This window comes from Rhinolophus sinicus, linkage group LG11 (assembly GCF_036562045.2).
Source record: "Rhinolophus sinicus isolate RSC01 linkage group LG11, ASM3656204v1, whole genome shotgun sequence".
NCBI classification, from domain to species: Eukaryota; Metazoa; Chordata; class Mammalia; order Chiroptera; family Rhinolophidae; genus Rhinolophus; species Rhinolophus sinicus.
Window position 1 is genome coordinate 19,553,851 of NC_133760.1, and position 25,880 is coordinate 19,579,730.

Consider the following 25,880-nt stretch of genomic DNA (forward strand, 5'->3'; position numbering starts at 1 on the left):
CACCCGGCTTCATGGCTGGGGGCTCCTAAGTGCTCCTATCCAAGGCTGTCCTGAACTGGATAATCTTCAGTTGCCCTTTGGCCCCCACTAAGCCTCAGGCCCGCCTGCCTCATGTGCTTCAGGGCTTATAAAGTTTTCGGGGGCAACCACACCTGTTGGCCAGTGGTGTCTCAGCTCTGCCCCTCCCTTTGCTTCCACTGGGTCCCTCTCCTGGTGTGGCCCCAGAATGGCCACCGCCGCCCCCCCGCCCATCATCCATTCTGCCACGTTTTGGCAACTGAGAAGGGACGCAAGCAAGAGGGGCCATGCAGACAGAACCAGCTGCTCCTCTGTTTCTGGGCACAGCAGCCTCACAGAGACATTCTCTCCCCTGCAGCTCCCCTGGGCAACTCCACTTGTTGGGCATTTTGGTGGATGGCTTCCTTTGAGAGTGGGCAGTGGCACCGCGTCTTTTCTTAGAATGAGGCTGGTTCCCTGTCCCCAGAAACCTCCTGAGGACTTACAGTTCTTCATTTGCTCATTCAAACCCCCCTTTGTTCTGCAAGGATGTGTGGAGCACCCACATTGTGCTGGGCTCTGTGTCCCATGCTCAGGGGGGACGGCCAGCAGCAGGGACCTGCTCCCTACCCTTCTGGGGCTCACCTGCTAGTGGAGAGACAGCCCTTCAGTGATCTCACCGATGGACCCATGACAGGCTGCAGTACCCCCAGTGGGGTTCCGGACTGGCAAAGAGACACTTGCTCAGAGCTATGAAACAGTCACTGGGCAAGGGTGGGGGGAAGGAAGGACATTTCAGGAGGAGGGAACTGTTTTACAAGCCTGGCCCCTTTCTGCCTTCCTTGGGCCGCACCCTGAACCCAGAGACCCCACAGCACAAGGTTCCTCCTATAGCCACCGGCTTCTCGGCTCATTCAGGGCTTCCTCACAGGCCGCCTTCTCAGAGTCTCTCTGTCCACCTTGTCTAAAAGGCTAGCCCCCCACCCCGCCCTTTACAGCCTCCTACTCTGTTCTATTTTTCCTCCTTAGCGCTCAGACTCGAACATCCATGAAGGACAAGGGGTTTTGACATCTCGTTCACTCGCCATATTCTCAGCACCGAGAACCGTGCCTGGCACACGGCAGGTGCTCGGCCAATACTGGAACTCTTGTTGCACTGGAAATTGCTCTCCAAACTGTTAATCTCCAAGGGAAGAAAAGGGGTGGAATTGCTCTAATTACTCCTCTCCTCCTGCCTCTGCAGACCAGGAGTCTCTCAGCATGGTGATTGGGCTGAGAAGGGAGGGCATTAGGGGACACATGTCAGCGGCCTGATTTCACGTCCTTACACCCACACACCCGGGCCCACACTTAAGGAAGCCCCACCTCCAGCACCTGTCTCTTCCCAAAGCTCCAGGTGATTCTGATCACAGGCAGGTGGGGGGCTGCTGCCCTGGCTTAGTCTCCTGGTCTGTGGGTTTACAGCTGATCATCCCTCCTCTTCAACTGCTGCAGCTGCTTCCAGATGGGTGGTGCAAGGTGAGCCCAGTGAGCTGGACTGTCCTCCCAGGGTGTCCCCACCACCAGCTTCCCATTGCTCCCACCCCAAAACCAAGGCCACGTTTTCAGGGGATGGGGCACCTCACCTGGCTGCCAAGGGGTAGGGTCCAAGGGGCTCTCTTTCTCGCTTTTCTTTTTTTAAACAAATCTTTATATTTTGGAAAATTTGAAACACATATAAAAGTAGAAAGGATAGTATAGTGAACCTCCATGTACCCGTATCTTAACTTCAACAATTGTCAACATTTTTTTCATTCTTGTTTCATCTCTCCCCTGCCCCCACTCTTCATTCTGTCACCTTTTTATTTTCCTGGACTCATTGAAAGCAAACCTAATGTTCATACTAACTCAGTCATAGTACTTTTCCATAAGTATCACGAAGGGCCTTAAAGATAGTTATGCCACTATCACATCTATTAAAATGAGTAACACTTTTAAAATATTATCTAATACCCAGAGTGTGTTCAATTTTCTGCTGTTATCTCAGAAGTATCTCCTTGTAGTTGGTTTGTCCAAATTGAGATCCATACAGGTTTCACATACTGCATTTGATTGATTTGTCTCTTCAGTTTCTAGTCCTGCAAGTGTGCTCTGACTAGCTTCGAGGTTCTTCGTGGTAGCTGCCTATCACCGGGGAGCTTTCATAAAACACCCATGCCTGGGCCCTACCGGGACCAATTAGGTCAGAATCCTTGGGGTGAGCTGGGCCTGGATGTTCGCTTTATTCATTTTTATTTATGTGTTTAGCTCCCCCCCAGTGATCCTGGCATGCTGCCAGGGCTGGGAACCACTGGAACATACGTAGGGATTCTCAACTGGCAGGAGCGATTGTGCCCCCAAAGGGACATGTGGCAACGTCTCGAGATGTTTTTGGTTGTCACAACTTGGGGAGGTGGTTGATGCTACCAGCATCTGGTGGTTTGAGGCCAGGGATGCTGCTCAACATCCTATAGTGCCCAGGACAGAGAATGATCCAGCCCCAAACGCCAAAGTGACGGCGTTGAGACATTCTGATACTGAAGCACAAATCCCACTGGTCTGAAGGGGTGGGGGGGAGGTGGGGAGGGAGGGTGGGTGAAGGGAAAGCAAATTAAACTGCATTCTTTCCATTCCCTATCTCAACCCCATGTAGTTGACAAAAAGAATCCTGCTGGGTCTCCTCTCATTAGTGCCTGGTCTCCCTTCCCCACCAGGTTAGGATTGGGCCCACCTCCCCTGAGATGGGCGGCTCCTCTCTTGGCTTGAGGCAGGAGAGCCCAGGAGTAGAGAGGATGGTACATATCAAAATGTACCACTAATGGCTTGGCTGACCTGTGGACTTCCCTGTGCCACAAGTCCCACTCCTGGAAAATGGAGAGAATAACTGTCTCTCCCTCAAAGGGCTGTTCTGAGCAGGTGGTGACATCAGGGCACATGCATAGGTGTCCTGCTCACTGTGGTACCCCGGTTGTCCCTATTTCTCCGTGTGGAAACCGGGGCGCAGAGATGGGCTGATCTCACAACCAGCGCCCAGCATTCATCCTGCTCAAGGCGTCTCAGCCTTCAGAAATGGTCCTTCTCCACTCTTCTGGAACAAGCATGGGGACGGCTGTGCCTACCGTCCCCAGAGGCTTCCCCCACACCTCCGTTGCCACTTTTAGAGGAGACAAAAGGACACAGGACCCTCAGTAACCCACTTTCCCTCCAAGGGTGGGAGTGGGGACAGGTGGAAGGAACATCCTGCCTCTATCCCTACCCCCTTCTGTCTTTCTCTTCAGGGAGGACATGATACATTTTCTGCCTGTCACTCTGGACTTGATATGGGCAGGGGAACAAAGAGATTGCAACATCTTTAGGGATGACTCAAGGGGAGAGCACAGCTAGGATGCTGACTCTACTTCCTGCAACTCAGTTCTTGACTGTGTTCACCAAAGGAATGTCACTGTCCTGCTGTGTGACTCAGTTTCCCCTTCTAATTCTCCAGAAGGACGCAGAACACCTGGTGTGGAGACCTGGTGCTTGTAAGATGGAGCTGGTACAACAGGCTTGTGACAATGACAGGAAAAACACGTGGTAGGGGATCGCTTTTGTTCCTCCAGGCAAGCTGGATACTGCCTGCAGAGGCCGCCTCACAGTGGGAGCCGCCTCCTAAGAAACCCATATGCATAAAAGGCCCTGCACTCACACCAAGGGGACGGGGGAATTGCTCCCCGCTAGGACGTATCAAAACCCTGAAGCCTGTCCAAAGGTCAAGAAACAAGTCCTAACACCCCCATTTGGCCTGCACCCCCATGTTCCCCTCACAGAAGTGGGGTGTGAAAGCACGTGTAGAGAGCGGAAGGGCAAGACCCTAACACAGGGAAGCCGCATTTTGATCACGAGGACCATCTGAAGCCCCACAGCACTAGCAACAAGATGGGGAAGGGGCGCACTGCTTGTGTGACCCCAAGGCCCAATGTAGGGGTGTGGGGCTGGTGATGGCGAGATGGGGGACGTATTGCCTCCCTTCTATGCAGCCAGGCAGTGGGGCGCACTCAAGCATGGATGGTCCTTATTTTCATCACCCAGGGCTGCGATGCACAGCTTCAGGGAGCTTGGCACCCAGGCTCGGGGATGGGCGCGCGGTGCAGAGCCCCCCGCCGCCCTGGACCGCGGCCCAAACTTTCCCCAGGTTCCTCCCGGGCCGGGGAAGAGGAAACTGAGGTGGTCAAGGGAAGGCCGGTGGCGCGGGCCCCGGGCGCGCCCTGGGCACTCTCCCCAGAAAGGCGGCAGGAGGGCCCTGCTCCGCCCCCTCACCGCCCCGGCTCCCGGCGGGTGCGATCCGGCGCCTGCGGGCAGGGCGGGGCTGTAGTCAGCACCGCCCCGAGGGGCCGGGGCCGGGGCCGGGGCAGCGGGAGGCGTGCGCGCGCGGCGGTGGCACGGTGCGCCGGCCGGGGCGGAGCGGCCCCAGCGCACTGCCCGGCCCGGGCCATGACCCCCGCTGCTCTCTCTTGCAGGCTCGTCGCCGCGGCCCCCAGAGTCCGGCTGCCGCCGCCACCACCTGCGCCCGGGAGGGCCCTGTGCGCCCTGGGCGCGGCTCCGCAGTGAGCCCACCAGGAAGCGGTGAGTGTCCCCCGCCACGCGCCCCCGGGTGCCTGGACCGCGATGCCCAACCCACCCCACTCCACCCCTTCCACAAGAAGGTGCTCTTCCCGAGAGCCGCAGCCCGGCTCAGCGGCGTCCACGCCCCGCAAGCTCCAGCGGCGGGAGGGGCGCGCTCCGGGGAGGGGAGGGGGACTCAGGGGCGGTAGGGGTCCCTCACGGGCCCGGGCGTCCCCCCAACTTCTCGCGGACTTTTCTACGGAGACCCAGGTTTGGGGAAAGTTGGGCCCTCTCTGGCCATGTTGTAACTTGCACCCGGCGGGTAGGGGTGTGTCCCTGCGCATGGGACCTCTGGCCCCCCACTCTCCACCTGATACCCTGCGCTGTCACGAGTTCCTTTGGAAGGGAGCAGACCGCCATTCTTCAAAGCTGGAAAGGAGCCCGGCCGGGGTGGGGGCAGGAGGCAACGAGAGGAACCATTTCCCCTCTATCGAGTATTTAAAAATATATTATTTATGAACCGCCTCACTTAGGGGCCCCCTTCGCTCCCAGGGCATCAAAGCAGGTTTGCAACCGCAAAAGGGCGATCAGTGTGAACGCACGCGCGACTTCTCCTGGCCCGCTGAGCTCAGCAGAACTGAGGGGAGGCGTTCTTTACAAAGAGGGGGACCCACAGCTCCACTGGGCCGCGTGGTGGTCGGGGTACCCGGCAGTAGTGCCTTCTCTCAGACGGCCCCTGGCCGTTAGGCTTGATAGAATGGAGAGAAAAGTGTGCAGGCCGAGCACCCCTGAATCACTGAGGGAGAGGGAGGAAAAGGGGTTGAAAGGCAGCCAGGAGAAGACGCTTAGAAGGTAGTGCAAATCGCTTCTCGGCCTTTTGGCTAAGATCAAGTGTAGAAGGTAGTGCAGCCTTTGTGGAACAAACATCCCATTTTACGAATCAGGAGACTGAGGCTCAAAGGCACTCCTGGATTGTCAGGTTCTGGGGTTTCCTGTCCAGCTCACAGAAGTCCTGGGGAAGCCCCTGTTTGGGGCTGGATTAACTCTAGAAAGCACCCTCTAACCTGTGCAGGCCACACCTGCCTTGGGTTCTGTGTCCCCACCCCTAGGCACTCCTTCTTCTGGATGGGAGGGAGGCCGTGTATTTAAGGAAAGACTTAATCCCTCTGCCAGAAAACTCCGCCTCCTAATCTCCTATCCCTGGAAGCCCTTCCCTTGCTGGTGGGGTCCCTGAGCCCCAGGTTTAGCTCACGTCTGGAGACTTCAAACGGAAACTCCCCTCAGTGGACACGAGAGCGATGATATTTAATGTTTAATGTTTCGTGTGCCAGACCCTGCACTACGTGCTGGTGCCAATCACCCACATTTTCTCTTTGCATCCTCTGACCCAGTACTGTTATATTCCCATTTTACAGATGAGGACACAGAGGCTTGTAAAGGTAAAATGACCTAAGGTCACGGGCACAGTGGCAAGTCCAGGCCTTAAACCCCTAGTCCTCTCAGTGAATTCCCATTGAATATAGCAGAGGCTAGGCCAGGCCCCTGAGACCACCAAGTACAACCTGCCCCCCGCCCCCATTAAAAGATTTTTAAGATATATGCACACAGTAATATGTACACATCAGGGAACCCCAAAATCAAGGAACCCTTGATTCCCCTTGAGCCAGTGGGGCGCGTTCTGTGTCTTCCACAGGCACTGCCACATTGAAGTTACTTTTTATCTGGTGCAAAGAACACAGTAGTTTACTTTCATCTTTGCAGGGCATGAGCTGGCAAGCACTCACTGCTGTGGGCTGGTAGTTTGTGACTCCTATCTTCAAGGCTGCGGTAAAAACAATTACATGCTTTTACATTAAGCCCGTGGTTAATTAACCATTAACTTGACTTCTAATAGCATACCTTTATTTTTAAATGACCATTTCTATGGACAGGTACCTTGGAAAGGTGCACAAAGAGTAAGCATTGAGCTTGATCATACAGGAGGCCGAGAGGAGCAGTGGGCAAGTAGTTTGCTCCAAGTCACCTGGCCAATCAATGGGAGGCCAAGGCTGGACCCCAGGCGGCCCAGAGCCCTGCCTGGTGACAGAGAAGCAGGTGGGGATTTCAGTGGGCACCCTGCTCCTACCCCATCCCCATCTTTTTTCACTTGCTGTTGGTGAGTCCCGGTGGGTCCTGCCGCTGTCCTGTCTCCCAAGAGGAGCTCACAGCCTCCTGCAGGTCTGTAGGCTCAAGCCAGGGAGATGCCCCTGTCTGCCCTCTGTGTACCAGGATGGGAGACATGTTAACGCTTGTAGCATCTGTTTCCAGCACAGTCCCTTTGGCTGGAATTGCAGGAATTCTAATCCTGTGGCAAGAAGAAAATGCCTTTTCTAAAGAAGGAAGAAAACCAAGATTTGCCGTGTGCCTCCTGGGAGCCCGGCATGGTCAGCCCCTGAGTACCTTCTTCCCTGTGTTTGCAGGAGGGAAATAGGCTCTGAGAGCGAGACAGCTTGCCCAGACTGCCCCAGCAGGGAGTGCAACCCCATTCCATCTAGTTTGGTGGGTCCACCCGCCTAGTCAAACTGTCAAATTCCTCAGCTGTGATTCTTCACTCCCGCCCCATCCTTGGTCCTCAAATGAGGTCTTTGTTAAGGAAGTAAGGTGAGGTGTCATGGTGAGTCATGACCTCCAAGGGGTTGTTTTGATTTCATCTGGGAGGTGGCTGTAAAGAGACCAAGATCAGACTCCTAGCCTGACCCTGCCTTTCACTTTCCCTCTCGGGGCCTCCATGACCTCGTCTGGGAACCCCAGGTATTAGAAGTAAGACAACCTCTGCGTCGGGTTGCCAGATTTAGCAAATAAAAACACAGAACGCTCAGATAAATTTGCATTGCAGATAAAGGATGACTAATTTTCAGTATGAGTATGTCCCATGCAATAATTGGGCATCCTGTGTTTTATCTGGCAGCCTTTTACCTACAGCCACTTCGAGCTCTAGATTTGTGATTCACTCCGGAAAGGTTTATGTCACGCTCTGGAGACCAACACTTATGATCCACAAAAGGAGTAACTGAAGGGAACCAGCAGACCTTGCACCAGAATTCTGAAAGAAGGGTCCCCCCAGCCAGTGAGTGGTTTTTGTGTCTCTCGCAGGCACTGATACATCTTAATTACTTTTTACTTTGTGCAGAAAACATGAGTTTACTTTTCTTGCATTGAAAACCTTCCAGCGGTGAGCTGGCAAGCACTCACTGCTGTGGGTGAGTAGTTTACGATTCCTATCTTCAAGGCTGCTGTGGAAACGGTAACAGACAACTCGGCCAAGTGTGTCCTTTCCCCTGGAGATGTTCATGGTTTTAGAGAGGGCTGTGTAGAGTGCAAAGCAACAGATACCCATCTGTCTCACCACTGCTCAGAGGAGGCGTGCAGCACCCCTGCAGAAGGAAGGAAGTTTTTATCATGGTCCTTTTCTGTCACCAGAGAGGATCTTGGTGGCCCTTTGGTGGTAGAGACATTTTTATGCCCGGGTGCAAGAAAGAACCTGTTCTCCTTCAAGCTGTTGTGCAAATAATTAACAATCTGATATTTTGAAGGGAACACAAACAGAGCCCAACTCAATATGAAAGGGAGGTTTTTCACACTCCTGCAAATGTGTGAAAGAGAGAGGAATTTATACCTAAACTAACAGTGCTCACGGACCTGACTGTGCTCCTACCATCTTGCCAAGCGAAGGGGCCGCCTCCCATTCGATCTTTATTTTCTAATTACAAAACTGGGTGTCTTTGTAACAACTTCAAGCAGTGCAGAACCTCGGGGGGGCGTGGAGAACTCCGACGTGTGCAGTGAGAACGGCTGGGCTTTGAGGCTCAGCCTCCCAGAGCTGTGGCTTACTCGCACTTGACCCCTCCGAGCTCCATTCCCTCATCTGTACAAGGGGACTCCAGTGACGTTTCTCTCTGAGGGTGTTGTTAGGGTTCAGTGGAGTCATGTCGATAAGGAACTCGGCCCAGGACTTGGCTTCTTGAAAGCATTTGCTTGGTATCTGTCAGCTGTTGAAGGGAAGAGGAGCCCCACTCTTCACAGTTGGGTGTCAGCCTGGCTTCCATCCAGAAAGATGGAGAATCAAGCTTTCACCTCTTCTTTCCAAACATCACAGCCTATTTCTGGGGGGGGGGTCCTCTCCCGTAAACACAGCTGGGAGCTGGCCCTCTGCCTGGCAGCCCCGATCACAAAGGAAGGGGAGTGAATGAGGCCTGTCCACGCTCCCAAGTAAATCACCCCTGGGGGCGCTTCCTCCCAATACCCCAGGCCACACGACAGATCAGATCAGGGACCACATTGCGAGGGTGCCCCTGGCAGATCTTCTGATGCAGTGCCCTCACAGGAGTATTCGGTAGTGATATTACCGCAGTGACCGTGACAACAATGATGATAGGATGAGTGTCACGGGCCCTGTCCCAAAAGCTGGCGGTAGGATGTCTGCTCCACAGGTGAGAACACTGAGCCTGGGGGGCAGAACTTCAGCACCTCAGACACAGAGAGGGAAATGACTTACCTAAGGTCACACAGCTCCTGCATATTTCTGGTTCTTCCTTGCTTCTCTTAGCCACTCCTCAGACCACGGCCTTCGTTTTGTCCTTGTGAGGAGGAGCAGCCCAGTGACAGCATTATAGTAACATTTGTTGCGATAAGAAAAGTTGGTTTGCGTCAACTCTCCATTTGGGAGTTTCAGAAACCTGAAATAGACATGTCTATGCTACACATAGATATGACCCCTTAATGGGACATTTGCCTGACCCTAGTACCGCTTCTTGTCCCCCAGTGTCCCCTGAATCCAGGCTGGGGCCATTCCTGGGTCCTCATCTTCTTGTTTGGTTTTCTTCCTCCCTCCTTCCTTCCCTCCCTTCTTCCCTCTTATCTTTCTTCCCTTCCTTCCCTGAGTGTTTTGAGACAGGTATTTTTAAAGTTACAAGACAGCTTTGGGGAACAAAACCTGTCAATTGAGCACAGCCTTTCTGGGAGGTGGTGGTCCTGGCACAGCATAACACAGAGTCTTCCCTGGGCCAGAGCCCTGGTCCTTGGAACACACCTCCAACCATATTGGAGAGGTTCTAGGAAAACTGGATCTGATGTATAAAACCGCACCCTGTGCGTGATTGCTGGGAGGCTGTGGTGTTGGGCACAGAGGAGAGGTAATCTATTGAGTTGCTCTGTCTCTGTCTGCTTCTCTTTCCTTCGTCTGCTTCTCTTGAAATAGTCTAAGGCTGACTTACAGAAAAGTTGCAAGAACATGGAGTGTTCCTGTACATCCCGCACCAGATACAATCATTTAGCTTCATCGGCTTTCTCTGTACATACGTGAGCATGTTATGATTTTCTGGCCGAACTATTTGAAAATTAAGTTGCAGAAATGATGACCTTGACCCCAAATACTTCAATGTGTGTTTCCTAAAAGTAAGGACCCTCTTACAGAACACGGGACAGTGATCAAAATCAGAAAACGGCACACTGGCCTCATCCTGTCATCTGGTAGACAGTTGTCTTTCCTTTGACTGTTTTATTATTTTTCAAACACACAAGTATGTAATGAACTCCCATCTCCCAGCTTCCACAGCAGACAGCAGCCACCTGCCCTCATTGTGTATCTGCCCTGCGCCAGCCCCACTGTTGTTGGTTTTTTTCTGGAGTAGTTTACAGCGAAGTCCTGACCTCGCTTCATCTGTGAGGACTTCAGCATAAATTGTTATTCAGACCCTGGGATCGGATGTGTTATAAAATCTCTTGGGTGGACTGTGACCAAACTTAACAAGGAAGAGAAGAGAAGAGACTATAAAATTGGAGTGTGCTGTGCACAACATGTGTGTAGGGCTGTGATGTGACGTGTCTTTGTTACAGTAGCCATGGGGGGTGGGGTCCTGTGTTTGTTGATGATCAGGGCTACGGGGTCCCATGGGGCTGGAGACCCAGCCTGGAGAGGGTTGGGGAGAGAGACAGATGTAAAGTTAAGTGCCGCCACCCACGCAAAAGCTCTGTGTTGGAAAGCATGGGCTCTTGAGTCCAAAGTGTTAGGTTTGAATCCTGACCCTGCCACTTGCTGCCCATATGATCTGTGCAAGTTAACTAACCTCTCTGTACCTCAGTTTCCTCATCTGTGAAGTGAGTATGGGAATGGTCTCAACCTCACTGGGCTGTTGTGAGGACTAACTGATCGTGAATCTCTGTCAAGGGGTTCTGCCCCGTGCTGGACACACAGTGAATGACCAAAAAGGCGTCCGCTGTTCCCCTAGGCCTGGTCTTGGGCTCTCTTTTTCTCCAGCCCCAGCCCCTCCTCTTCACCTGAGGAAGGATACACTCTCCTTAACACCTCATTCTGCACATTAGAATCTCTTGGGGAGCTTTTAAAAATCCCAGTGCCAGGCCACACCCCAGGCCAATTACCCTGGAATTTCTGGGGTGGGACCCAGGCATTGGTATTTTATAAAAGTATCCAGGCAATTCTGTTGTGCTGGGAAGATGCAGTGCTGAGCGCTTCTCCATCGGTAATGAGCATCCCCTGGGTCTTGTTGAAATGTAGCTCCTGATCCTATAGGTGGGGTGGGGCCTGAGAGCCTGCACTTCTCACAAGCTCCCTGCTGGTCCTGACCACAGTCCGAGGAGCAAAGCCCTGGGGCAAAGGCTCCGCTGGAGACCCCTACCTCCCTTCCCTCGTCGCAGTCCTAAAGAATAGCAGCTGATACTTCTTTCTTTGATTTCTGCTGTGTGCCCAGCACAGAGTGAAGCCCTTTTACAGCTATCACCTCCCGACATTCAGTCCTTGCGGCTACTTGATGAGGCTGTGAATGCATTGTCCCCACTTTAAAGGGGATGAAAGTGATGTCTAGGATGGCTAAGGAATCTGCCTACAGCCACGTGGCCGAGCCAGGCTCTGGTCCTAGCTTGGAGAGCTACTGCTCCAGGGCCGGCTCCTATGTGGGAACACTTCCTTTTATATTAGGTTGGTGCAAAAGTCATTGAAGTTTTTGCAATTATTTTTAACTGTTTAAACCGCAGTGACTTTTGCACCAACCTAATACAGAGCTGTCCTGAGTCTGTTCCCATGAGTGTCTGTCTGTTTCCCTCTCCTGTCCTCTCTCAGTATCTTCCTCTTTCTCACTTACTCATGCTCTCTTCCCCACTTTCTCCCCTCTTCCTCAGTTCCCCCCCACCTGCAATCTATCTCCTACTGCATGTCTCCAGTCCACCTCCTACCCACCCCATATATCCAACCTAACTAAAATTAAAGCCTTTATCCTGGCCCCTCCTCCAAACGGGCCCCCCCTGGGGTCCCACCATCTCCCAAGCCTGTGTGTCACCTGGACTTCAGCTGCTTCTCCCTCCCACTGCCCCACCATCTTTGAAGTTCATGCTCCACCATTTCTGGCCCAGAGTAGAGCTTCTCTGACGTTAACGAGTTCACAGATCCCAGGGAGCCTTGTTGAAATACTGATTCTGGCTCAGTGTGTCTGGGTGGGTCTGAGATGCTGGCGTTGCTAACAAGCTCCTGGGGTGGCTGAGGTTATTGGTCCAGCAGCACAGCCCGTGTGGCGAAGACCTGGGGGACCCTGCTGTTTCCTAGCTGGCCCCCAGCCTGCACAGCCTTCTAGAGTGCAGACTTGTTGCTCGGTGCCCTCAGAACAACCTGGAACCCTGAAGCCCCCAAGATCTAGCTTGTCTTTTCCTCGCCAAGGCCTATTCCTGCCACAACCTCCCACCCTCTGGTTCCTCCCAGGGACCATGCCCTTCTTGTCCTCTGGATGTTTGCACATTCTATTCCTGGGGCCTGAAAGGCTGTTCCCTGCTTGGCTCGTTCCTGCCTATCTTTAGGGACATGGTCCCCAGACCTCCCAGGTAGGGCAGGAGCCCTCCTCTGACCTCCTGGCCTCACACTGCTTCCCTGGGCTCATATGCCTCTGTCAGGGCCGGTTGGCTTGTCTGTCTCCCCCACTAGTCTCAACAACCTAGATTCAGGTGTGGCACCCCATTTAGCCTTGTATCTACCTGTGTGGGGTCCTTTTTGACATCAGATGCCAGGCTGAGGAATGTATGGGGAATGTGGATGGGGTGGGGAGGTTGGGAGGTCTGATCCCAGGGAATGAGGGAGTCAGGAAGGGTGGGGAGCGTCCAAGAATGGTTGGCAAAGCCAGAGTTGCCCATCAACGTCACCTGCCTTAGATCCCAGCCTCCACGTGGGAGAAGCAGACCGTGCATGTCAGAGGGCAGGGCTGGGGCACTCTCATAGCCCCCTTCCACCTCTCTCCCCTCATCAGTACAGCACACGGGAGGCTCCCTGCAGATGAGGAGTTGAGCTCCCCTCCATCAGCTTCTCAAACACTCAGGGAACCCTCCAAAGTGGACACAAGAGCCTGCCCTTCCCAGGAAGACCTGCAGAGCCTCAAAAGCCCTTGTGGGGTGGGCCCCAGCTGTGGGTCAGGTGAATCCCCTGTTCAAATCCCAGCGCCGCTCATAGTAAGCTGACTGGCCTCAGACAGGCGATGCCACCTCTGTGAGCCTTGATTTCCACATCTGTAAAATGGGGACAGTAATAGCACCCCACAGGGTTGTTGCTGAGGATAGAGTGTCAAGAGCATGCTGATGCTCAAGCACCATCAACTGCTGCCTCTATTTTATTCCTTAATTACTCAGAACGCTAAGGATGCATCCCATTGCAGGAAGATCATGGGAACACTGGCTGAGACCATTTTAACGCCTACAGACTGGGGACTCTGCACCCCTTCTACCTTAATCTGTTAAATCTCCAAAGAATCGGCACACACACCCACACCCCACACCCCAGCCTGGCCTGAGGGTCTTCACATTGTGAAGTCAGCCACTGGCCCCTAAAAGGAAAGGCCAAATGGTGTGGGTTCCGCTTCGTCAGCCCCCGACCACGCCCTCACCTTCACTTTACCCGTCGACCGCAGCCGGCCTCCAGTATATTTAGCTTTGAGGCGCCTGAAAGTTTTTTCCGCCAGCACAGACTCAGCTTTGAGCAAATGCAGCCCAGATGTAGTCAGCAGGCACCGGGACCTGGAGGCCGTGGTTTCTCTCCCCACTGCTTCCTGTTGTGCACCCATCAGGGCCCGGGGGTGGGGGCCTGGCCACACGTGGCCAATACAAACAAGCCTCTCCTCTCTCCACAGGCCCACAGAGGCGCCAACATGGGGCTTAAGCTGTCCTGTCTGAAAGGTAAGGCGGGTGGCTCTCCCCCACTAGCTCTTAGGTGGGGGAGGGGAGGGGAGGGGGGAATGAATGAGGCTGGAGAGGGTGTGAGCATAGACCCTGAGACCCTAGTGTTGCTACCCTGGAGGGGGGGCGCTCCCCGACTTAAGGCAGCAGCTGTACACAGTAGGCGCCTATAAATGCTTGCTCTGACTCTGAGGGCCCCTCCAGGCTTCCCTGTTCACTGGAAGCTTGATGTGGGAAAGTCACAGCGTCCCTTGGGTCTCAGTTTCCCCCTCGGAGGCATTAATCCTGGGCAGCGGAGAGTAAGGGAGTAAGAGGTCCACACGTAGGTGCCAGGCACGCTCGGTGTGTTTGCTCTCCTCCCCGCCTGTTATCGCCAAGATAGGAGGTCCGGCCTGCCAGGGCCTAGGGAAGGCGGGCTGGGAGAGGAGAAAGGCCAGAGGGAGAATGTTCTAGAAGGACACAGAGTCACTGAGAGCTGTTGGGGGTGTTGGCAGAGTCAGCCCACATCTCTGTCCTGTGCTCTTGACCTTTCTATCTAGCATCTGGATCACCCAGACCAATATGGCCTATACAGAGGCCTCCCCTCAAGGCCCATTGTTTCATGACAAATCCTCCCACCCCACATCTCCCCACCCTGAAATCTGGGAGTCGCCCTGGATGGCCCCTCGCCCTCATGCAGCATGCCCACCAGCCCTGACTCTCCTCCTGGATGTCTGAGGCCTGCTCCTGGCTCCATCCCCCCACCACAGGAAGTCAGGAGGCATGGGAAGGTAAGGCCAGGATGAAGGACCATCGTTCAGGTCCCACAGCTGAGATGAATGAACTCCAGGAGAGCATCTGATTGGTCCAGCTCAGGGCTTATGCCTGCCCCTCACTGGAGGGTGTAGCATCTTGGTGGACTGCTCCTCTAAGACTGCATACAAGTGGGGAGCAGTGGTTTTGCTGGAGAAAATCAGGATGTTGTTTGCCAGGTGGGGATGGGATGCTGGAGAGACATAGACAACCTACATCCCTCTAGAGGCAGGTCCCTCTGAAGCTCCAGGCTGAGCCCACCAAGGAATTAAGGGAAGTGTTGAGTAACCACCCATGGTAGGTGGAGGTCCAGCGGTTGGGTCCAAAGACCAGACCTTAGAGCCCTAGAACTCTCTTCCTTAGACTTCCCTGTGGGTCTCTCTCCCCGGTGCCCTGCACAGAGTAGGTGGTCAGGACAAGCTTTTTGTTTTGCTTTTTATTGTGGTAAAATACACAAAACATAAAATTTACCATTTGAACTATCTCTAAATGTACAGTTCTGTGGGATTAAGTACACTCACATTGTTGTGCAACCATCACCACCATCCATCTCCGGAGCTTTTTCATCTTCCCAAACTGAAACTGTCCCCATGAAACACTAACTCCCTAGTCCCCTCCACCCTGCCCCTGGCAGCCGCCATTCTACTTTCTGTCTCTATGGATGTGACTACTCTAGAGAACCTTCCATAAGTGAAATCGGCCAGTATTTGCCTTTTTGTGACCGGCTTATTTCACTCAGTAAAATGTCTTCAAGGTCCATCCATGTTGTAGCACGAGTCAGTGCTTCATTCCTCTTTAAGGCTGAATAATATTCCATTGTGTATGTAGAACACATTTTGTTTATTCATCCGTCTGTCAGTGGACATTTGGGTTGCTTTCGCACTTTGGCTGTTGTATCAAGACATCTTTGAGAGATAAACCCAAGCCCCTGGAGAGACCTCTAGGACCACTTATCTTCCATCCCAAAGCTGGGTGCTCAACCTGGGGAGAGACCCAGGAAATGCAGATGCTGAAAGTCCCTGGGAGTTTACCCACACACACACACACACCCCACCCAGGACTGAAAGCCCGGGCAGCAGGCTGAGTGCTCCTAGGGCTGGGAGCTTCTAAAAGGGCCTCCTTCCAGTCTGGGACCTGGAGGAGCTAAGTGCTGCAATGGGAGCCTGCAGTTCCAAACAGGTTTGCTCATGCATTTTTCATTGCTAGCTCTCTGGGACTGGCCCACCGGCCCTGGGCTACCAGACCTCTGCTCTCCCCCAGCCCGCCCCCCCAGCTTTGGCCAACACGGGCTTCGGTGTGACTCGGGGGCTGGGGGCAGGGCACAGAACCCTTCTCTCTGTGCTAAACCAAGACAACCCAGGCCCGCCAGTCGTGATGTCCCAACACCCCAGACCTTCCTCCTCTGCAGACCCTTATTTTCAGTTTTCCTGTATGGGATATGTCACAGTCACGGAAACCTCAGCGTGCTGGATACCTTGTAGCCTATAACCCTCAGTTGTCCACGCGTCTTCTCTTTCCTGGCTGCCAGCAGGTATGGTTTTCCCTGGTCGTCGGTGTTGGCACCTGTGGTTCTGTGCACTCTTTTATTTCTGTTTTAGTTCATGTTTGGGTTGTGAATGCTGTCTTTCTTGCGGCGGTATCATTTTCACAGTTCTTTAATACCTGTATCAGGTTCTGTCAAGAGTTGGTCTTTGGATTTCTAACTTGTTGCTTTTGTAGATAATGCCATTTTGAACATCTTTGCTTTCTGGTTTTGTAAATTATTAGTATTTCTTTGGGATGAATTCCAGCAATCAAAATCCAGGTCAAGTAATTAGAATATAAATGGTGGGTTCTTATTGGAGGCTTAGCCTGGACAAGTCCCTGTTCTCTGTGTTATATGCAGATGACCCATCCATCCCTCCTCCCACCACCCACCACAAAGTGGGTACTATTGTGATTCCCGATTTCCAGATAAGGAAGCTGAGGCACAGAGAGGCAGTGCATTTTGCCTGGGGCCACACAGCTGGTTCCCATGTGGAATTTGAACCCAGGCAGGCTGGTCCCAGAAGTTTGGCTTCAGCCACCACCTGTGCAGCCTCTTTATAGGAAAACATTTTAATTCGACATTTAAAGTCGCCACTGTAGAAATTTTATCCATTTGAGCTCGTTAAATCTTCACATTAACCCTATGAGATGGTGTCTTAGTGTCCTGGGGCCACTGTAACAAATGACCACAAACTGAGGGGAGTGTGAAACAACAGAAATGTATTCAGTTACACTCTTGGTGGCCAGAAGTCCTAAGTCAAGGTGTCACAAGTCCATGCTTCCTCTAAAAGCACTTGGGGAGGTGACTTCCTGCCTCTTCCAGCTCCTGGTGGGCCCAGGTGTCCCTGGGCTTGTGGCTGCATCACCCCAGTCTCTGCCCCATCTTCACATGGCCTCCTCCCTGGGTCTCTGTGTCCTTCCTCTTATAGAGACACCAATCTTTGGACTTAGAACCAGTCTTAGCTCCAAGGCGATCTCATCGCAAGATTCCTTAACTAATTACATCTGCAAAGACCTTTCTTCTAAATAAGGTCACGTTCTGAGATTCTGAATGGTCGTGAATTTTGAATTTGGGGGGATCTCTATTCAACTCACTACAGGTCACTTCACCTCTGAGCCTTCTGCATGTGGGAAGGCACGTGCTTTTCCTGGCTGGCAATACAGACTCAGCCCAAGGTGGGAGATCACTAGAGAGTGACGGTGGAGAGAGGACGACAGCTAGGCTGAAACCCTCTTGTTTCTGCTTCCAAAGGGGACAGCCGTGTGCTTTAAGTGGGGTCCTTCTGCTCATGGGCCTGGCCATAGCGGCTGTGACATATGGGAATGCCCCCCTCATGCCCTGTTGTGCACACGCTGGTGCGTGCTAGGTGGCTGTCCCTGTGGACCTGGCGCTGCTCCCTAAGTGTGTGTCCTCAGTTCGCTCATTGTATCCTCTCTACAGCTGGATGGCATAGGTAACTCTACAGACGGGGAGACTGAGGCACAGGGTGCTCTCCATGGCTCAAGGTTACATGACTGTTCAAGAGGGGCTTGTCTCAGCAGATGGCAGGGAGAGGTGGTGGTTTCCCTGGTTCCTGTGCCCGTTCTCTCATGGTTGGCAGTGGGGTGGCACTGCCCATGACACAGCACAGTGGGGCTGCATAGGTCTCAGTGGGCTCCCCGGACTTACACCCTGTGAGCCTCACCTGGAAAGTAGTGAGACGTGCGAATTCTCAGGACCCCCCTGGGTTTACTGAGTCAGAAGCTCGGAGGGTTGTGAACAAACCCTAGGGGGATTCTGGCACCTGCTCAAGTTTGAGAGCCACTGGTGAAGTGGCTCTGGAGTCAGAGAGATCCGAGTTCAAGTCCCACTCTGCCCCTGACTAAATGCAACCTTGTGCAAATCACTTCACATGTCCGAGCCTCAGTTTCCCCATCTGCAAAGTGGAGTGATGAATGGGAACATCTCCTGAGTCAGGTTTTGAGGAATATCTAAGATGAGCACTAAAGCCCATGTCCAATGAACAGGGTTTCCTGTCCACCTCCACCCTCTGTACCTTTCCACTCTGGTGGCAGCTCCAGCTGTGTGGGGACCTCCCCAGGGGAAAATTAAACTGGAGGTGCAGGATTCCCACTGGTGCTCCCTCGGGGACTTGATGTGGTCTCCGGGTCTCTCTGGAGGGTATCAGCTCCTGAGACGGGGCTGGCCCCAGCTGAATGGCTTTCTGGGCAGCCTGGCGTCAGGCGGGAAAGGGCCAGGAGATGGAAACTTTGTCCTGGATTGGTGGTGGGTTCATTTGTTTAATAGACTACTTTTTTAGAACAGTTTTAGATTTATAGAAAAATTGCAAAGACAGTACAGAGCTCCCATAAGCCCGCCAGCCACTTTCCCCTATAGATAACATCGTATATTAATATGGTACATTCATTACAATTACTGAATTGATTCAGGTACGTTACTTTAACCCAAGTCCATACTCTATTTAGATTTCCTCAGTTTTTAACTAGTGTTCTTGTTCTGTCCCAGGATCCTACCTTACGTTTCGTCATCGTGTCTCCTTAGGCTCCTCTGGGCCGTGACGGTTTCTCGGAAGTTCCTTGTCTTTGTGATATATTTTGACACCATTTTGAGGAGCGTGGTCAGGTGTTTTGCAGGGTGGGCATTTGGCTGAGTACAGGACGATGGTGATGATGGGAACTGAGAATGACACATACAGCCGCTCCTCCAGGCCACTGGGATCTCTGACTACCCAGGCCTGTTCTCACAGCTTCCTTCCCAGGGGCTCAGAGCCTCTCTTCCACTTGGGCCTGTGACCCAGGCGGGAGGCAGGTGGGGGCTGGCAGTTATGTTGCCCATTTTTCTAATTGGTGTTGGAGGCCCAAGACTAGCCCCAAGTCACACGGTACTGCCCCATTCTAATGTGAACACTTAGTTCCAGCTGTCCCTTAGCTGCCGTCCAGAGTTGGTCCAGATTGTTCATGGCACAAATGTTGATTGCGTCCCCACTAACTACTGCGTGCTGGGAACGGAAGCCAGCCTGGCCCACCCTGGGTAGGGATGGTGTCACTGAATAAGCAACCAAGCCTGAAAGAGCTGGCCTGGGAAAGCGTGGGGAAGCGGATGGTGTTCCTGGCAGCAGCGGGAAGTGCAGCAGGAGCAGTTGTGTGTGTGTGTGTGTGTGTGTGTGTGTGTGTGTGTGTGTGTGTGTTTGAAAGGATAGCAGGTGGGTGAGGAGAGACCTGCAGCAGGGAGTGGGCAGGGAGTTGGGATTTAATGGGGATGGGAGCTCCATGAAAAGGGAGGGGATGAAAGGCATTCATTTGACTGATACATTGTGAGTCGTTTTCAGAGCGAGTGGAGGTTTGATATGTTGAAGGGAAGGTCACGTGGTGGGATCCACCGTAAATAGAAAATGGCCAAGGTCAGTGTCTTAATATATTGAGCTTTAGTGTTTCCTCTTGTGAAATAGGCTGCAGTTTCCTGTCCGTGGGGACCCTGGGGGAGGTCACTAACTTCTCTGTCTGGTCCCACCACTGCCAGGGGGCTCTGTCTACTATGCCTGCCCTGCACCCACTAGAATAGAGCCTGACACACAGTAGGTATTCCCTTCCCCTGGGGACAGAGCCCAGACCAGAGCTGTATTCTGGTGTAACTTTTCATTTGTTTGGCAAACAGTTATTGAGCACCTGCTGTATGCCAGGTACTGTACCAGGCCCAGGGACACGGCAGGGAACATCACAGAGCTCCATGGCAAACACAGAAATGAATGTGTGAACACCTAACCCAGTCTGGTAGATTTTCCGGTGAGAGCTGTGAAGGGCATTAAACAAAGTTGTGCAATAGAGGGACATGAGGTGGGCAAGGTCCTCTATCGTGGAGCCAGCTACGTGGAAGCAGGGAACAGTGTGCCAGGCAGAGGGAACAGCAGATGCAAAGACCCTGAGGCAGGGACAAGGTTGGTGAGCTGATGAGCATTGAGGAGGCAAGTGTGGCAGGAATGGGGAAGCCGAGCAGGAGGAGCTGAGGTTAGAGCCGTGGGAGCCGAGGTGTGGTATCAAGAATTTCTTTTCAGAATAGCAGGAAGTACCACAATCACTGCAGACCAAGGGCCTCCACCTCTGTTGCACATCAGGACATGGGAGGCTTTCAGAAAAGGGCAGGTCTGGCCCACTCCCCAGGGTAGGGATGCGCTTGGCGTATTTAAGAAGCTTTATGCAGCCTGGGGTGAGAACCACTGTCCAGGTCCAGTGTCCTTGCTTTTCAGATGGGCCTGGGATTTGCACTGACTGCCCAAGGTGACAAGAGGCAAGTTAACTTGGCTGGGAACCCAGATATCCAGGGCTCTTTCTGGAACCTTCTGAACAAATCTCTGCTTAGGGGACAGGGGCTATGAGGAGACCCCCAGCCCACTCAGAGTGGGAGGTAATCCAAACCTTTCTTAAATGCCAAAGGAAAGGGTGCTTAATTTGCCTCTCTCCCCAGTAGGCAGCCTCCTGGCTCACAGAAGAGGCTTACTTAGCCTCTGTCTTTTTATGCTAAACCTCCAGCACCTGCTCTGCCCCAAGGAGGAGGGAGGGCCTTGCGTGTGGAAGTCAAATGTCACAGCAGGTGGGAGGAGATGTATTCCCTGACCATGCCTGGGTTAGAACCAGTCCTAGCATGCTGCAGTAAGTACTCAGGTGAGAGTTCCCATTAACGTTCACCTTCCCCTTACCCTCCAGTTCCATGGAGTCAGGAATCATAGCTGCCCTGCTCATCCCTGAAGCCTGTACCCAGCTCTGGGTCAGCACACGGTAGGGACGCAATCAGTGTTTGCGGAATGAACAATCTCTTGACTTTATCTCAGGGTGGAGACTCTCCCAGGGCCTGTCTCTAGCTGGCTGGGGGCAGCTGTGCCATCACTCCTTCAGCCCAGGAGGGAGGTCCATGCTCACCAGCCAGGTGTCTCCGCTGTCCTCCCATATTGAGGAGAGTTGCATGTCATCCCCAGTGGACAGATGAGGAAACGGAGACATCAGGTGGCAAAACTCCCTGCCCAAGGTCACACCGCTAGCATGTGGCCAAGCTGGGGCCCAGAGGACTTTGGGAACGTGACTGGGCACCAGACACATGCCCCATTCCCATCCCTTGCTCTTGCCTGGCAGGTTCCTCCGAACCTGGCATGGATAAGGTGCTCTGGAAGTGTTTGTGGAATGAATGAAGGATGAAGAGTCAGCTTCTGGGGAGGGGTAGGAAGGAGGAGCAGGGCCATGGGGGGGTGGGCGGAACGGAGGGAAGGTGAAGTGGGGGGAGGCAGGTGATGGGACTTACTGTGTGGTTCTCGCTGCCCACGGTGGGGCCCCTCGGCTTTGTGTTGCTGAGGACTCCCGAGTGAGAGCCATGCTAACCAATAATTAGCTGCCGGAACATGGCTGGGAGGCTAAGCAGCCTGCTTCTCCTGGGCCCAAGGAATTGCCTTTCTCTCTCGTTGGGGTGTGAAGGCTCCCTTCAAGGAGCCTTCAGACACCAGAGTAAGGGTGCAGAGGCCGGGGTAGAGGTGCAGAGGCCGGGGTCAGGGTGCAGAGGTGACTCTGAGCCATGGCAGCGCTGTACCCTTGTCTATCTCTGACCTTCCCCCTCCCCCGTCCTTCTGCCTCCTGGCTTGCAAGCCTCTTGGTGCCCGAGACTGACAGGCACAAAGCTAAGGGACTGGTCCCACAGGTCCAAATCCCATGTGACATGGCTGAGGGTCTTCAACTCCCTGAATGGGTGCTTCTTGTTTTTAACTATAAAACGGACACAGTTATACCCTGCCTGGGGCAGGGCAGTTGTTGGGATGGAAGAAGACACGTCGGTAGCTGAGAACGGGGCCTGGGATGTGATGGGGATGTGAACATCGCCACTGGAGCTCCTGTAGTTCCTATGATGTGCCGTATTATTTCCGCCCTTTTGAAGTGTTTTTGACATTTTGTTTATGGCTATGGTCCAGGCCCTCCATGGCCAAAGCAGTATGATCCTGGTACCTACCCTGAGAGGTCACTAACTTGGCCAGGAGTCCAGCACACAAACTGATAACTGTCCTAGTACCTACCCTGAGAGGTCACTAACTTGGCCAGGAGTCCAGCACACAAACTGATAACTGTCCTGGGCCAGTCCCAGGTGGCAGGACAGACATGGCTTCACTGCCTGCTACCTCGGGTGGCTGGGCTTCCAAGCATTGCAGTTAGGCCACCACGGGCTCTCTGGAGCCAGGATGGCCCTGCAGTTATCCCAGTTCAGGAGGGATAGGCCTTCTTCCTACCCATCTGTTGGATATAGGGGAAAGGCTGTCCCCAGAGGGAGCATAACCTTGGACAGGGCTGAGACTAGGGCGAGAACCCTAGCACTGGAGTCTCCTTGACTAATTGCCTCTTTAATAGCAGTGATAACAGTCCTAATGACATGGCCCTGCTAAGCCCCTGCTATTGGGTGGGCTGCCCCAGACACTTCAATTTAATGTCACACGTCCTTATAAGAGCCTTGCAGGTTACAGTGATGATCTACGGTGAAAGTTAGAATGTTCCGGCAAGGGGCCAACCGAGTGTCGCCCCCTGTAACAGGCCTTCTGAGCCCTAGATCCCTAAGGAAACAGGCTCAAAGAGGGGAAGAAACTCACTCAGTCCACACAGCTGATGAAGGGCAGACTGAGGATACCAACTGCTCTGGCTCAGGCCATCCGGCAGCCCCTTCCCATAGCTCCAGCCACGCAGGTGTGCAGTGGGGCCACTTGGGGACAGAGAAAACAACAGCTCTTGGGCCCCACGCTGAAATGCTGAGCTCTTGTCGAGATCAGCAACTGCTATGACTGGTTACCCATCCCCCCAACCAGTAGAGTTGTCAGATTTAGGAGGAAAAGACCATAACACAGGATGCCCAGTGACATTTGAATTTCAGATAAATAAGGAATAATTGTCTAGTATAAGCATGTCCCAAATATTGCACGGGACATACTTTTTAGTATACTAACAATAAAAAAAAATTGTCCTGGACTTTATCTGGCCACCCCATCCCCCAAGACACACCCCACAGTGTCCAGAGACATTTTTTTATTGTCACAACTGGAAAGTGCTACAGCATCTAGAGGCCAGGGGTGTTTCTAAACACCCTGCAATGCACAGTACGGCCCCACCACAAGGATCTAGCCCCAAACGTCCACAGTGAGGAACCCTGAGCTACATACATCAAGCATTTCCCACAGGCCAGGTGGGTGCCAAGTACTTTGCTTATGTTCTTTGACTTCTGTTCTCACAGTTATCCTCTTGTGTCCATTTTAGAGATGAGTAGACTGGGGCCAGGAGGAGGACCACTTGCCCAAGGTTACACTGCTGTCGTAGCCGAGCTCACCACACTGTACCTCCACCCTCCGTGGCTGAGATCCCCAAGGAGCCTCCCCAGAGGGGCTGATGCAGGGAGGAGTAGGGACAGTCTGCCAGAACTGGGCGAGGGCTGGTGGGGGAGAGGGACTGTCAGAGTCCCTGCTCGGAGGCAGGAAGGCAGGTGCTGGACAGTCAGGGAAGGGGGCACATCCCCCCACTTGCTGTGCGGGAGCCTCTCTCTGGCTCCTCCTCCCAGGTTCTCCTGCAGCTCATCCCTGATGCAAGCCGGAGCTTTTTCCTTAATTAAAAAGAGATTTAAAACAGCCATTGCCATCTCCATTGGGCCTGCTGCCTCGAGAAGGTAAAACCACCGAGCTGCCCTAGGCTCATCCATAATAATGCAAGGCTTTCCCCTTAATTGGAATTAAAAAAAAAAAGATTAAGTGCATCTGAAGCCCTCAGAGGCCTTTGTTGGTTTGTTTTTTAAAGTCCTGCACTAAATCCAGATGCCCAGTCATCTCTGAGGAATTAATGCCAGCCTCTGTGCCTGTGTCCCTGCCCCAGGGCCTTGGTGTATGCTGTGGCTGACCCGAGTACCCTCTGCTCCATCCCTCCTGCTGCTCTCGGACTGGCCCCCTCTGGGAGGCCTTTTCTGATTCCCACTACTCCTGCCATCATCTGCTCCTTGCTCCTCCTATCACTGACCCAGGCTCTGGGAGGTATTTATTTGCATCCTGGCCCCAGGAAGGCCAGACTTAGCATCAAATCCTGTGTGACCCTGGGCAAGGCCCCTGACTTCTCTGTGTCTCATGGAAGGATGGTTTTTCACACTGTTAGCCTCCTTATGAGAAAGAGTGATGAATTCCCAGCCCCTGACTTCCTGTAAGTACCGTTCTCATAGCTCAGTAGCGTGGGCCCCTCCCCACAGTGGCTTGGACCACGGGGGACCCTCCCTGTTTTTTTCTAGCTGACCCTGAAATCTTTGGGGTCCCAATTCTGCTGCTGGAGGCTGGAAGTAGAAGGCGGCGAAGTGTGGGGGAGGAGGAAGAACAAGTTGAGACGATTTTGTTCTCTGCTGTGTTCCCAGCACCTGGAACAGTGCCTAGCACATAGTAGGTGCATAAGAAGTGCCTTTTGAGCACCTTCCCTGGGCCTGGCTCTGTGCTGGGGGATTTATACCTGTGCTGCAAGGGAAGGGAGCAGCAGACTCACTCTGCAGGTGAGAAAGCTGGGGCCAAGTGAGGCAAAGTCACAGCCAGGAAGTGGGAGAACTGAAAATTGGACTCAATTTTTCTTTCTTCCTGAGCCTGTGGCCATTCTAATCCAATAAGAAAAACTGTCTGGAGTGTTAAGTTGGAACCAAGAATATTTTGTCAGTCACTCCACAAACTGCATTTAGCTCCCATTCCAATTCTGGGACTGTAAGGGTGGGACAAGGCCCCCACCTACTGAACTCAGGTAGTGGATGGCACCCAGGAGGTGCCCAGCATTGGCAGAATCAATAAATAAGTGCTAAGATTGGAATCTCATGCTGCTATTAACAGCTTATGGTTATTGAGCGTGCGCTGCAAGGCCAGTTCTGTGGTTTTCTTACCTGCAAAATGCACATAATGATGGCGCCCACCTTGGCAGGAGTGAGGACCTCAGCATGGTTCTTAATCCCCTCAGCACCCACTGAAGGTGCAGAGTGTTATTCACCCCCATTCTGCAGGTGAGAAAAGGAGGTCCAAAGAGTTGGAGCCACTGCCCAGGTAGCTTGAAGCTCAGGTGTATGTCCTGGCTTCCTGCTGCATTGTGGGTCAAGCAGGGTCACTGTGTGTGATGGTGTTTTGGGGGAGAGTGGATGCCATCCTAGGGACGCCTTTCCAGGCCAGGTCCCAGAGCTTGAGTGCCATTTTTAAAAGAACCAGCAGAGGGCGCCCTGGAACTGTGATGTCTGCCAGAGGGAAGCACCTGCTCTTGGCTCCAGCCACTCTGGCCTTTGGGTGATGGCCTGGGGGTTGCTGAGAGCTGGCATAGGGAGTGGGGACCTGTCCTCAGGGACCTGGGGCATCCTGAACAGAGGCTTGTGTGGCTTAGGGCTTCTGAAGGATGAAAAAGGGTGGCTGATTCCAGAAGGGGTGAGGTAGGCATGTGGTCCTGGAGCTACCTGGCCTCTGCTTATTTTGGGGCCTCCCTTTTCCAAACCTTGGTTTTCTCATCTGCAGAATGGCCGTGATCCTAGTATTCAGCTTGAGGGTGGCATGAGGATTAATGCAGGAGTGAAAATGGCAGGCTCAGCCCAGACACAGGGATGCTTGAGAAGGGCTAGCTGGTCTCAGTGGGAAGAGGTCCTCACCTTTTGCCGCCTCCGCAGGCCCTGTTCAGATGGCTCCTGTCAGTCATTTCTTCCATGCTTGGCAGCCACACGCCCCATACCACGCATTTCATTCCTACATAATTGATAT

The 25,880-nt window shown here is 53.2% G+C and overlaps 1 protein-coding gene across 1 annotated transcript in view; it reads left to right on the plus strand.

The window, feature by feature from the left end:
• Positions 1–1,501: 1,501 nt before the first annotated feature.
• LG11H16orf74 (linkage group 11 C16orf74 homolog) overlaps positions 1,502–25,880 on the plus strand; it is a 30,945-nt gene continuing 6,566 nt past the window's right edge. Inside the window, exons 1-2 of the mRNA XM_074316008.1 lie at positions 1,502–1,515; positions 4,277–4,617. Of these exons, the coding sequence (XP_074172109.1) occupies positions 1,502–1,515; positions 4,277–4,617 (355 nt within the window). The remainder of the gene's footprint in view (positions 1,516–4,276; positions 4,618–25,880) is intronic.